General features: G+C 38.3%; 1 protein-coding gene across 10 annotated transcripts in view; it reads left to right on the top strand.

Moving 5' to 3' along the window:
• The window catches only part of LOC110830226 (nucleolysin TIAR), a 907,764-nt gene that overhangs the window by 190,955 nt on the left and 701,660 nt on the right, over positions 1-15,149 (top strand). The window contains exon 1 of one of the 10 annotated variants that reach the window (XM_087352405.1): positions 5,818-7,395. The exons of the other annotated variants lie outside the window; for them this stretch is intronic. Within the exon in view, the coding sequence (XP_087208531.1) occupies positions 7,291-7,395 (105 nt within the window). The 5' untranslated portion in view covers positions 5,818-7,290. Of the gene's footprint in view, positions 1-5,817; positions 7,396-15,149 lie in introns of those variants that run through there. 10 annotated transcript variants of the gene reach the window in all.

The raw sequence follows: 15,149 nt of genomic DNA, 5'->3' as shown, positions 1-15,149 counted from the left end.
TTTTCAAGTAAGTTTAAACTTTCCTTAGCGAATACTTTTAATTTGTGGCTTAGCTTTTAAGTCACTCCCATTCATCTATAAATGCACATGGATGCTAATTTCTTCATTAAACAAACGTTCTCTCGCCTTTTATATTTCGATATGTATATATGATGGTGTTATTCAAAAGAAATGAATGAAGGGGCAGAGTGTATTTAATTTGATATCGCAGTGTCAGTAATGAGGTATATGATACGACAAATTCGGCGACGCTGCGAAATGACTTTTTTTTTGTTTCCTTATTACTCCTTTTCGTCCGCTGTCCTTTTAGCCCAAACCCTTAGATGGTGCTACCCTGCACACATCTGGGAGTAGTAGCCTACGTTTGCGTGTAGAAGTGTCATAAGTAGGCCTATTAGTGTGATTCCAAAAGATAATTTCATACAACTGGTCACTCTCTGTGAGTCGTTTTGAGATTTTGACTAAAACTGAGAGATATGAGTCAGGCGCTTTGGATAACTCTGCTAAAGAGAAAAAAGTCACTTTCATTGAATTTGCTAAGTGGAATAACGACTTTAATTCAACTTCCTGAATAGAACAGACTCTCAATATACTTGGTAAACAGAATAAAGACACATTCACGTTTCGACGGCTGGTGGGCGTCAGAAAAGATAGCATTTCCAATTTGAGCCACGTCGTCTGTTTAAGCCACGCAACGTGTGCAATAATATTGTATTTGACACACTCATGAGGGTAGAAAAATCTAAAAGTTATTAAATTCATTTTCTAGTGTCTAGGGAAACATAATAATAATAATAATATTAGAAAACGTAAGGTGTGATCAGTACAGAACAAGAATGATTGGAAACATTTTTCACTCTACGGACGGAACGTCTCGCCTTCAAGGTTTCGCATTTATTGTTGAGGCGTAAGCTACTGTGTAGTATTCGTGATGAAGAGAAAAGGAAATGTGTCCAGTTGTTTCGCGACAGTCAAAAAACAAAACAAAAAAAAAACCCTATCATGGCCTTTAAAAGCATAAATTATACCTTGCCATGGAATCATACTATCCTAGTAGAATAATATTTCTGTAAATAAAAACCGACGTGGAAAGGTTTGAATTAAGTTTCTATTCCGTGCTCTCCGTGAACAAAGAATCAAATTTTCAACTCTTTCATGTTTTCTAATAATTCTTTGAATCGAATTGGATTGGATTCTTTTGTGATAAGTGAAGGACGGATTATTAAAATACAATGAGCCGCAATATTGAGCTTTGTGTTGCAAATTCCCAACCTTAATGAAAACATGTCAGAAATATGACAAAGGGAACCCAGATGTGACATCGGTAGCTTTTGCACTCTCTCAGACAGGATGTGGAATCCGGATCAAAGCAAGTGTATACAATGTAATATGTTTTAATGTAGGAATGTTTTGTGTGAAACTGGAGAGGCTTTGCATCAAATTATGTTCTTTAGCCCTTTATATCCCCATATATTTTAATTAATGGGCACGTTAAAGATCAATATTACTTTCTGCCTTACGCCGAAATGGTAAACAGGGAGCAGTAGCTTTCTCTCACTGTGGCTGCTCCATGTAGCACGCTTTTCTTTGCATGATCATCGTAATGACTGCATGGTCTTGGTGAGATATTAGGTTCTTAAGGCGGCAAGTAAAATGTTGACTGTTGTCTGGGTTGTTGAGCAATGTAGTCTGGTAAACGTTTATCGACATTTCAGATGTGTGATGAATCGAACGCCTTGATAATGGAGGCGGTAAACGCTTCCGAAATTTCGGTAAATATCTACCAGAATACACGGTTCAAGAACTTTGATGACAGTCACCTTCATACTCGCCGCTGTGAGGACCTGGAACCTCAATCTGTTTTCTTTGTTTTCCTCAGCTGACACTTAGGGAAAAATTGGTGTCGTACGTTCCTCTCGGAACATCTTGTGTTGTCGCAGGAAACGAGCGCCTCATTGGTAATTCGTGTGAGGAAAGTCAAGAACAGAAATCTTAGAGAATCCACTTTAGACCTAAATCGAAATCAGAGCTTTGTCGGATTTGGAACTGTTACTATTTCTATATTAATTTGTATATCATTCACACTTATTTTACACCAGGCACTGAATTGGAGAAGAAGAAAGATCTTGACTTTTTCCGTACTGTGAAGAAACTAGGCTCGATGTAATTCGTCAAGAAGTTAGGCTTACTGGAGCCGTAGGAACAAATAAGAGAACTGATGGGAATGAAGAAGGATAACTAAGAACTGGTGAAGTGTAAGAGAAAAGAAGGAAGTAAAATTAATGAGAAGGTTAGCTAAGATGACAGAAGCTCTCAGTGCAGGGAATCTTAACGCTTTTTTGCTCCATTCTCTCCCTCTCATCTCTTAGATCATCCCTATGAAAACAAATTTTTATCTTCATAATCATTTGTCCTTCATGTTCTCCAGACGTTGATTTATTATTGCAGGAGTTTAGCAAACAAGGGATCGCGGTTCGTTAGAAAGTTCTTCTGAGTTTTTCAGTAATGATTGTTTTATGTATTGAAGACTGTAACGCTGATTACGCGATTTATCTACTTCGTGTTTCAGAGTGTACGCGCAGGCCCATGTTGTCAACGGCTTTTTGTGTTGTAATTAATCGGCAATTTCCACTTTCAAAAAGGAATGCGAAATTATCTACTAGATTCCTAATTAGACGTGACGTTTACTGCCTAGATATGTGACTACTTAACGGGTTAGCTGACTGACCTACTAAGTAACTAACGGACAAGATACATATCCGGAAAAATAACTCAATAACTATTGAGGAACTTGGTGAAGAACTATCTTCCTAAACTATTGGGTAACTAAACAATTATGTCGATGTTGTTACTTTGGATTGGTCTTGTAGGTAGATGCTACAGTTTCGGCTTATCATTCTGTACATTTATAAATTCATTACTCTAGTTTTTACAACAAACAGAATTCTCAGTCTCTTGAGTATGTTGTAGACTATAATTAGAGTATGCATAAATTTGTGTCTGAATGTTCAAAATTTTGCTGGGATCTACGAGGCTACTGCTCTAATCTATTACAAACTTAGTTTTATGTGGTAAACCACAAATTCATGTATACCTTTGTGCATGTTCTGGTGTTTTGTTATTGCCGTTTCTCACAAGCTCGTTATTGCTGTCTTCCAGATCTTTCTTCTTCTGTTTGTAAAGGTTCTGCTTCTTTCGCGTCTCACATTGTTCGTAATATCTCCAATTATTTGGCTTGGATTCTTCAGCCACTGGAGTTTAACCCGATTTCTTTTGATGTGACAGTTATGGGTATTCTTCGTCAAATCATTGTTCATGCTGCTTTAACTCTTAATGATTTACGGTGCTCTTTGGTTAAGGTGTGATACTTTCCCAATTACTTTGGTTGCTCACATTATCACCCAAGTGTTCCAAATATCCAATCTTTTGATTTCAAGCTGATACTCTTCCTTAACTTCACATCCTTTCGCTTCTTGAGATTAAATCGGTCCAGACTAAATTTTTGGTTTGCTCGTTTACTTACCAATGGAATTTCTGTAACTTTATAACTATAAAATAGTGATTAGCATAGAAGAAAGTTATTCTAAAAAAATCAGACATCTCATGTATGTACTGTAGAAAGGTTTACTTTACAAAAAATTAGCCCTTTCCATTTTTTTTGCTAAACTATTATAAGTGGCCCTCTTTATACCGAATATTCCTTATAAATTCTTTTCTTTTTTACGTATTTGCATTTTTGAAATGCCACAAATTGCTAGGGTGTAATTTATGGAGGCAGAATATGCTTCCTTTTACGAATGATGTCATATAAAAATAATAAAACAGGAGAAAATAGTGTCTGTAACCGTTGTGTGTTTACTTTTAACATTTAGACGTTAAAAGACATAACTTGTCAGGCCGACCAGTAAGCGTGGATAAATCGATTACACAATAGATATTTTATTGCTAATTTGCACGTAAAATTATAATTCAATTAACTATTTATATCAGAGAAAATTGAGTCTGCTTTGATTTGTCGAATACCTGCCAATGACAGTTGAACATGACTGGCATCAAACTGAGGATACAAATAAATTATATCGCAGAGGAACTACTGTATTTTTGTTCAGCTTTGCATAATTTGTTTGTTGTATGTTAATAACTGACATTTGCCACAAAAGTACAGAAAGGATAATTGCCTGAAGGGCTTTAATTACATTACTGAATAATAAGGGATTTATTATTGTTAATGTTGATGTATTCATACGCCAACGGCTGCCGTCATGACCAGTGCTGTGTAAATTAGTTATTTTTCAAGAATTGATTGCAAATACAACTATAGGTATGATTTTCTGTTCCGAAGATGGCTGTCTTCTGTACTAAATAATTTAAAATAATTTCACAAATATCACATACCACAATCGTATCATTCCTATAGGTTCTGCAGCAATCTACCTGCTTGTTTTTATATAATTGGAATAAAATTTCCTTTACGTAAGGTATGAAGTCTTCCTTCGGAAATTAATTATTGAATCCATCAGGAAACACAAACACCTGACGGTGGACGACCTTATCCTAAGGTAGATGAATCCTGTTCTTATCTTTAAAAATTATTTCCATGAAACTTGTTTTAATACTGCTGATTTGTATCTTCCTTTTTTGGACAAAATTTCATATTTCTTATTCACCTCATCAATACATTCATATGTCCTAATAAAATTACCTGATGAGTAATAATTATGAATCTTCTAAATATATGATTGTTTATGTTCCTATTGATTCACAAAGAGATTAAAAATAGATCAAGTCTGGAAATATATGACACCACTTATTTGGGAATCGAATAAATATTAAAATATACAAAACTATAGTTTTGTCGTTTGTTTTATGTAGATGTGTAACTTTGTATAATTTACCACCTGAAATGGAGCCTCGTGTACACATTCAGTAGGATATTTCTGGGTTAGAGATCGGTTCGGGCTTGAATATAAAATTTAACAACTGTTTCTTTGAGGCAGAACAATAATTGAATTGCTAATAGTTGCTTAGCAATGGCTAATCAAGCCCGCCCTTTGTATTGAACTCGAAATTGCATTGCCATCTGCACTTATACATAGCCAATTTAATCCACTCAAAGCTTATTTCTGTGATATTAATTATAATGTTATCCCTAGTGGTCGTCCTTTGAAATGTTTCGACTGAAATTGTGTTTTGGCATGCCCTTGCGTGCTACTTATACTTCCAATTTCATATCCGGTTATGTAATACCATAATTAAATCAAGTCTAGTTGATATGACAAATTATGAAGCCCCTCATCACGAAATTGTCCCAATTCTACACATTCTTGGATCAAAATATTCAGTTCAAGACTTTGTTTTTAAAGACTCTCAATATGTATTCTTTCCCCATTAAACGACATTTAGAATTATCGTTTCATGTATTTCAGTACTTAGTTTATACACGATGATTGCATTGGCGGTAGAGTGAAAGGTGCATATTGTGTGGTCCTGGACTGCGTGGACAGTGGTATCGTGGGTTCAAATCCCCCACTGCGCTCTGGTACAAGCTCACGTTTTCTATTATGTGTTGTTTTAGACTGTGAAGGTCTCGCGTTGGGCTGAACCGCAGTCCCAGTGAAGTTCAAAGAAACAGGCCACGGTTAAAATAAAATATATACATCCATGTATTTGTATTAATGAGTGATATTGCATTGGCTAGAGCCTGTTGTGCTGTACCGCTGTATGTTTCATTGATTGCGCTGGCGTTCTGCTCACGACACGCCCGCCCGCCCCTGCGTCTCCGCCACCCGCCACTCACTCGCTGTGTAGAGAACAGTTCTATCGGCTGCCTCTGTGTGTTGGGTGCTTGCTCTGTTGCTGCTTATTTATCAGACAGTCGCCCGCGGGCCTTGTCCTCCTGCCACTGCCCTGCTCCTTTCTCCGCACCGAACTCCGACAGCAACTTCTGGAGTATCCTACACTTTGACACTGAACACGAGAGTAACGGCTTTTTCACTGAAAGGTACCTTTTGTCTCATCCCGAAGAAACTTCAGTGCCCCTACAGTCCTCGGAAAGACTTTCCTAAACTGTCGGTGGCAGTTTAAGGCCTGTATCAACACCATCCACCGAGTCCTCACTTCAAGTCTGGAGGCGTGCTCACCTTCTATTATATAACCTGGTAAAACACGTGTATGTAGCGTCAGAAATATGTTCCAGTGACGATAAAAGTTTGTCAAGTGTTTGTGTGTTTGACCTGAAAAGCTTTGCCGAAAATCGATTTCATTTCCACAAAAAAGTTATACATTGACAGTTTAATTGATATTTCCTGTTTGATAGTGAAGCAAGTGACCTTTTCCACGTGCCGCTGCACGTACAAAATCATTCAAGTCTGATTGTAAAACGCTAGAGTTTGGCGGTAAGAACTTGTCAACACTTCTACTGAGCGGAGAACGGGCAGTAACCTCGAGACTTATAGCAAACAGGCAAACGTTCTTGTAGCGTGCGGAGATCAGGCTCCATCCTCAGGGTCTGCAGCTACAAGCATTGACATTTGCAGTGTGTGGAAGTCACGCCATAACCGCGGGGTTTTCTGCTACAACCGTCAATACTTACACCGCGTGGAGATCAGGTCTTAACCTAGAGGGAGCTAACAGGTCATATCTGGGAGCGACAACATTTGTGACGTACGAACACTGTCTGCCAATCGACAAGTGATTTGTGTTCTGTGATTCAGTGAGGCCACGTGGTTTGGTTTCTTGATGTTTGTGATATAGGAAATGCTAGACACATCTGTGGCCTTCTAGTCGCGCTGTGACTTCCGCAGTGCTTGCTTGTGCGGCGGTTAGTGTTTCCCTTCGGTCGCGATCAGCTCACCAGTTGCCTTGGCTCCATCACCGGTCCTCGTTGGGTACAGCCTTGTCGGCGTGTACCCGTGCGCTGTGTGGAAGCCGCGAAGACTCCACGGCGCGCAAAGGAACCCGACGTGCGTCTGCACAGCCACTGCATCCACATCCCCGTCAACTCGAGGCCTAAGAGTGGCTTCCACGGTCCGCGCCGTTCCTTACCCCCTTCCTGCACAGGTGTACCAATTCCCCCCGGCCGCTTCCGTCGCTGTGCCCGCCGCAGTGGTTCCAAGGGTCGCCCCCGCCAGCAGCAACCCGCTGCCCGCGACGTTTCAGCAGCCGCAAACAGCGCAGCAGCAAGAACAGTGCCGGTGCCGGGGAGGCGGCGACGAAGACGGCGGGTGTGGTGACACGGCGGCGCCCCCGACCACCACCCCCAACACCACCGCCATCTCCCTTAACACCCCCATGTTGTTTGTCCCATTCTCAGTGCCTAACTTTGCCCCTCCGATCGCTGGTAGCAACCTGGGCACCAACAACACCAGCCCCTCTGCAGGAACCACGCCAGCTAAGGTAGGAACGTGGCTTCTGCCAGTCGCTTGTGGGTAGTTCGGGGTCGAAGGTCACGGTGTATGAGTCCTCGCTTTAAAGCGGTCTCAATACGCCAACTGAATTCAGTTCAGTTCGGTTCATTTATTCATGTGCTTGGCGACAGGCAGACAAAGCAAATTACAGCCAAATAACAACAACCACCACAGGGCTAGATTTATGCCAAGTCCTCGACAAATTAATGCCACACGGTCGCCCCTCAAAACTGTCTGTCAGCGCATCGACATCTTTAACAAGGAGTATATTTTGCTTAGGCATTTTATTTAACCCATTTTCTTTTCTTGTAATTAAAGTTTCATTTTGTATGTATTGTTTATATTTAACTGATTTTAATTTAATTATTATATACTTAGGCATATTATTCAGCTCATTTTTTTGTTGATTATTATGCAATAAATGAATTGAATTATTTGTACATTAATATAATTAGTTCATTTGATAGTTTGTTTTTTGTATTTTAATGTTTCACTTTTAGGCATATTATTTAGCTCATTTACTGTTAATTATTTTGCAATAAATTAATGAATTGATTTATTATCATTATTATATTGCCCAAATTTATAACTTGTGTTGGGCAAGGCCGTGGTCCAGGTAACACGGAGTTTTCCTCCGGGGGCTTCCCCGATTTCTCCGTGGCATCCCAACAATTACTTCACATTCATCATCATTTACATACAGAAGAAGGCAATGGCAAACCACTTCTGAATCATCTGCCAAGTAAACGGACCTGTCGTCAGACAGAACACTAATAATAATAATATTTATATATTTAGTCCATTGTTTGTTTGTTTTTTGTATTGTTATGTTTACTTTTATTATTTTTTTGTATTGTTGTTAGTGCTTGGCTGTTATTGGCCTTTTTGGCTGTTGCCAAGCACTCAAATAAATGAATTGAATTGAATTATTATCCCATCTATGCACCACTTTATAGAGTATTTACTTCTATGTACCCGAGACAAATCTTGCCCGTGAGGTAGATAGTGCAGCAGCCTTTTACATATTGTTTTTAATATGTGTTACATATTATTATTAATATTATTAATGTATATCCTGTAAATTTTAACATTTTATCAACGGGGGTACGTACATAAAGTTATTTTCTCATGTAAGAGAAATCGACAGCAGTAGAATGTCAAAGTATAAATTATATTAGTTCTTTTAAAATTTATGTACTTGGTTGTCTGCAGGCAACGATCTTTGTATGCTTGTAGCAAAAACTAATTTGGAAATTTGTTTTATATAAGCCAAATGTATGAGTATATTTTTAAGTTCTGGGATCTTAACGTTTATTGGTGTCTTCAGTTTTAAAAACTTTTATTGTATTTCAACTAGTACTTGCAGTTGAGGTAATAGAAAGTAGTTGGAAAAATAGTACGAATTTAAATTTAGAAAATAAATGACTATGAAAGAACTTCGTAAATATACGAAATCGAGAAACAAATTCTACTCAAGCGAGCCGTGAGAACCTGAAACCCCTCCTATTTTGGCATTCATGCGGTAACATTTGACATCCCTTAAATTACTGGCGGACGTTTGATAGTCCATGACATCAGAAGAATTGAAAAAGCAGGACACCCATGTGTTCGGATTATATTTTCCCGATATCATAATGTGTTTATGATGTTCGTTTAATATAGATAACAAATCGAAAATAAATAATATCACGACGAAGGTAATAAGATATATGGCTTCTTCTTGGGGGTACAGTCCGATTACAGACTCAAAGACGTTCCTAAATCCTTCTTTGTTCTAATGAAGACATGCGGCAGGACTCCTTTTGTGCTGATGATTATTTACTGGCTTATTTCCCCAATGATACTCATGATATCGTTTTATACTATGACTGATGATGGTGATGATTAACGGTGCGGATTTGAGAAGATGTGTTCCTGACGTACTGAAACCGGGACAAACCTGAATTCCTACTTCTTGATGTGGATGATAATGGAGATTCTTAGTTCAGCCTTAAGCAAAGGACTAACGTTCTACTTACCAATTGTCTTCAACCTTTCAGAGGTTTAACTCCACGTCGATTTCATTGTCAAGTATTGAAATACCGGGTTCAAAACAACAATTTACCTGTTGTTTCGTATGGATGTGGAAATTCGTTTTCCACTCTGATGTTATATCTCAGATTGAGGATGTTTGGAATTTTAGATGAAGAGAATGCTTGGAAGCAGTACAAGGTTGGAGAAACGTGTATATTGAAGAGCTTCATAACCTGTACTCTTCCGTCTATATTACTGGAGTTATTAACAAGGGGAGATGCGCGTGGCTCTTGACGAAGATGTGAAATTCAAAGTTGTAGAGGATAATTACAATGAGTCCTGAACGTAAAGGATATGAAGTACTTGTTCTGATTTAATTGACACGATAATGTTAAAATAGTAAGAAAATGTTTGGCATCAGAAAAATATGAGTTTATTAATAATTTAAATAACTATGAAAGTTTCAAAGAGAATTACGTGTAATAGACTTAATCATTTTAGTCTCGTTTTACGATCAAATCTTTGTATGTACTTATTATTTCTCAATAGCGTTCACGACTCCTCAGCCATCATTGTCCCAAAAAATAACATATGAATAGTATAAATTATGAATTTCGTCACTGTGTTGCTGTCTGGGTCTTCCTATTAGTCACTGTCTGTTGTATCCTAATATTTCTTATTCTCATACACTTCAATCTATGTTCCTCCCTTAGAATGAGAGATTTATTAATCCATACCATTCCGGTTCCCTTAACGCACCAGATTAAGGTGGTGGTTTGCATGGTAATATTATGAGATGTCATCAAGAAACACATGTATCTTTTCTTTCCTTCCATTAAATATTTTTGAACGCCTTGCGTGTGCGGCATCTTCTCAGGCATGCGCGTAACGCTTGTAGTCTAAACAAACAAGAGAAGGTGCATTTTTTACCAGTAGCTCTTGTCTGTCTATGCGTAATCCTGCACGGGATGACAGTGTAAAACTAATCATATGGAAATAGGGTTTTCGGGGTGAAGATTGGATTTAGATGGCTCGGGTCCGGTTGCAGTGGCGGGCTGCTGTGGACACAGTAATAAACCTAATCTGATGCTTTAATGGAGACTAAGGATAAAAAATTCTTCTCGAGCTACCAACTGTGTAAGGCAACTTGCACGGCTGGTAGCCCGAGAAGAATTTATTATACAGTGAAGAGTCATCGGCAACTATTAGCTTCCGAGGAGACGCTTTGCTTCCTGGAATTAATATTTTAATTGTATGCCGATTGAATAAACGCGAGAAATACTTATGGAGGTAGGTGACACCTCTGAAACGCCTGTGGAATAACCCAGAGAATAGCCATCTGGCATCCTAAAAGCAGCCATTTCACATCTCTTGTTCGGGTATCTTTTAATGTTCTTGTTCTAAGGCTGCTTGTTTTGTGGTCTAATTTGTATGGGAATATCGAACGTTGTTAAAATGAGGAACAATCATATCAGTTTGAAGAAAAATTGTATAATTTGCGTTCGTGGAATATGTGTTTTATTTGCTTTAATTATTAATCGTATTTTCATATCCAGAACCACTCAAATTAATAATGTTGACTATTCTGCTGTTGAATAAAAAGACAAATTAGAAAATTTAATACAAACATGTGATATATTAAAAGTTTCTCAGTTACTAATAAAAATAAATTGAATTTTTTTTAACGCAGTTTGTAATTGTAATTTTGATTATACTCCATTATAAAATGGTTTCGTTAATAAGAAAGAGTAGCGCATGCTGACAATGAATACGATATTAAACGTTTTTATTACATAATATAACATAGCCAATAATTGTCTTATTTTTCATGTATAGGGCGTCTAATAATATATCAGATGGCAGAGATTTTTTATCTCATTTTAATTATTTGCTAAACGAATAATAACAAGTATTTAATGAATAAGCTGTTCTGATCTCTAACGAATGTACTTCATAAAATTGCTATTTAATTGTGCTTAGTAAACGATGCAGACAAAATGCAAGCTAATCAGGGGCATAAATAGTTAAGCAAATGAGGTTCCTTTCTGATGATGATGCTGATAATTCAATTCAATTTAGTTCTTTATTTTAACGTGCTAACTCAACAGCTATAGGATCCAAGTATATAGTCAGCACAACAGAATAAAATTAATACAATAATAATATGATAATTAACGTAATGCAAATTTAAACGCTATTAAATATAAATTTAGTAAAGAAGAATAATGCTAAAAATAGAAAATGATCTCACGTTGAGGATATCCGAGAGATATGTCATTGAGTGCAAATAGTGACAATTTTTATATCTGCATCAGGTGTAATTCCAAAGGAACTACACAATTGGATCGAGACAGTTCAGGACGTTTCAGACGCCCTTGCTGCCTCCATCATCACCACCGCGAAAATCTAAAATATCCTGCTTCGACATTAAAGTTCGTCAGGTGCTTTTAATCTAGTTTTCAATCGCCCTGACACAAACCCTGCACTGAATAATACATATAATTGTATTATTTTTGTTTTCAAAACTTGTTAAGCAAATGGCAAACTATACCAAATAGAATACATATATTATTCAATTACATACTATTTTAATACATTGACCTATATATTATATATCTAATGAAATGCAACAAAAATTCTACTGATTCCGCTCAATGTGTGACTCGCCTTGTAACAACAGATCTGTGACCCCAATAGATGAACATGAGTCAAGGATTTTCTCAAATAGGAAACAACTCATCCAGAAAATGTCTGTGAATCATCGGAGTACAGTTTTGCACTCTTGTGTCACAAAAGTAAATTCCTGAGGCTATGAATGTTTCAACTTTAATCCATAAAGACTTCAGTACTAGCGCAGGCGAAATGGTTGCAATGACGTTAGAAACTCATGGAAATTTTCCACAATTTTGAAAATGAAGGGTAAATCTAGTCTATGTGTGGGTGTTTGTGTGTAATAGAAACGGATGTAATAGTGGAAACGGTCGCTTCTGCCCCACCTCGTCTCTCTTCGTGGAATCCCCTCTCCGACCTGAATCTGCTACTTCAAAGGTTTTGGCTCCGAATCACAATTATTAGAGTCCTGGAGGTGGAGCCATAACGATACACAGAGAAATAAAAAAAAGGATGGCAAAGGTTTCCATCGTAACGGTAAGTGGCCTACAGAGTGGAATTGAACGGTTCAAATAACCACCCTACTCTCTTCTACCCATAAAAGTAGTTGCTAAAAATGTTATGTTACTGCCGCCATTGGTAATAAACGCAGATGTGTCATGGGTACATCTAATCTGACGTCTTCAACTGTTATGTTCAAAACTGGCCTGGTGCTTGACTTTCGATTAAGCCATAGTGTTCACACTACACTTCTGTAATTTCGTTTTTCAACTGTAGCCGTGTTTTCTGAACATCACAAAAGACATTCAGTTAATCCACACATCAGTAGTAATAACGTGATATATTTGTATTTAGTCTTGGTTTATTTTTACTGCTGTTTAGAATAAAAATTGTTTTATTGGTTGGTTCGTCTATACCTTATTTTCTGGTTCAATGCGTATGAAGTAATCCACATGCAACTGAAAAACTACGCTGAGACTATATGCAGTACGCTTTCTTGTGTGACAGAATTTAATCCTCACCGGTTATGTCGGATATAGTGCCTCATATCTCTCGCCAGACCCTCAAAGTTTAAGCGGTAGTAACTACCCTGAAACGTCGGAAAACTTCTCACAGATTACATGGCGCAACAACACAGAAGACAGTCATCTTTTTCTTTAGATGGTTCTACCAGAGGCACGTAGTAAACTGGAATATCTGGCAAAAAATGTGAGGCTTGACTTCCATTCCCCTGAGACCGTGAGTCAGGTCAGCCACTGGATTGTTCCAGAAGTTCACCATATAGGCCTACATGGAAGTGTTGTTAAAATATTAAATCTGGAGTAGAGGAGGGCTTTGTTACAGGCCAGAATTGAAGAGGGGGTACTGTAGAACATGTTTGACTTCGGTGAATTTTTTATAAGTTGAGAAATTGGGGTGGGAGCTGGTCTTCGGGGGTTGTGCTTTATTATTAGCCGCGTCTCATGTAGTCGCTCTCTCCGTCAGAGCCAATCTCTCCTCGATATCAAATAGCACACTTTACGTCACTGGACGCTTCCTTCATTATCGTACTACGTTGGTGCAGCAGCATTAACCGGAAGCTACAGAGTGGCTCATAGGCCTGTTCCGTTCTATCTCCTGCGTAGTGATTCCAGGGTACTCATTTAAACCTTTCCGTGCTTTGCACTAGATATATCGTTTAAAATAACTGTACCGCATAGACTCGGTTGCTGTTTGTAAAAGACAGTGCACCAAATTCAATAACAGAAATGCTAAGTGTCCATGGAAATATATTGTTGCAAAGGAAAAAAAGTTATTTTAAATATAAACTGAATTGCAACGATCAACCTTTGAAATGTTGAGAACGAGATATCTCGTAGCGTCGCTACTTCAGCCCTGGGAATGGAGGCAGTGTGTTCCTTTGATACGTTGGCATCTACGTATAGAATGTACACGACGCCAAATTTCAACCTTTTTTCGCTTCAGGTCCGATTTCAGTCTTCACCTCGCCATTGTGAAGTTTTTAAATCGTTAACAAGAGAAACACTAGGACTTCCTCCTTGATGGGGGATCAGACCATCCCAATACTTTCACCTATTGTACGCAGAGGTATTTCGTGTTTCTTTTTCCCTTTTCTGTTTCCGTCTTTTTCATTTCTTTATTTCCACCTCACTTGCCCCTCTTTCTCCTTCATTTCATCCTTCGTTCCAACGGAATGTGCTCTACATTCACTTGCGTCTGTAATATTAACGTGTCCTAATGAAATCCTTTTCGTTTAGTGTGTCAGATATTACGACTAGTTTAGCTGGCCATTTGTTTCCCTTTGCTTCATAGCTCAGCCATAGATTGCAGTAATGGAGCTCCAAGTTATGGACTTTGTTGGCTTTGTCTCAGCTGTTGTAATCGCCATGTTTACCTCATCGGTCGGGATGGCCTCTTTCCTCCGGGGACTCCCCGACTAATGAGCCACTTCCCCTTTTGTTGCCTGAACATCTGCTTTCCCTCTGCCTCTCAGAGCAGGTCAGATAACATGGCATCCTTTTGGGACTTACCTTAAGCTATATCGCCCACATTACGTGAAATACGGGCTTAGGTTTCGCCGACATGAACCGCTTGTGGTATAAATATTCATGCAATAAGTTCGCCAGTCTCTTGTGTCGCATTTGAGAAGTCCAGGGTTCAGTCGCTACCTGGAAGACGTCAAAAGCAAAACAAGGAAAGAGCGTTGGTCAAATGAATAGTTACGCGATAAGGGTTAATAAACATTCTCTGATATCAAAACCCGAGGTCTCATCGCCACTTACCAAAGCTCGTCATAGGATAATGTCTGAGCTAATTTCATCTCTCTCCCATACCTACAGTCTGTTTCTTCAAGATTTACCTCTCCGTTCATTCCTCGCATTTTATCTTCTAGCATCCAAGTGGACGCTTTGTGCTCAGAATATATTATTTTTTCTCTGTTCATTCTTCGTGTCTAGCGCATCGTTAACCCCCTAGATTATAGTCTCCTGACGAAGGTTTCTTGAGCTACATAAACCACGAATTGGATTGTACTATTAATTATAGTTCTGCAGGGTCACATAATTCAATTTATTTAATTTATTTTCGTGAGTCACATCAGCCAAACAGCACCAGTTACAA

This window comes from Zootermopsis nevadensis, unplaced genomic scaffold, assembly GCF_977971745.1.
Source record: "Zootermopsis nevadensis isolate Lab colony 2312 unplaced genomic scaffold, Znev_1.0 Znev_ptg000021l, whole genome shotgun sequence".
NCBI lineage: Eukaryota > Metazoa > Arthropoda > Insecta > Blattodea > Termopsidae > Zootermopsis > Zootermopsis nevadensis.
This window is presented reverse-complemented; position numbering and strand designations above follow the sequence as displayed.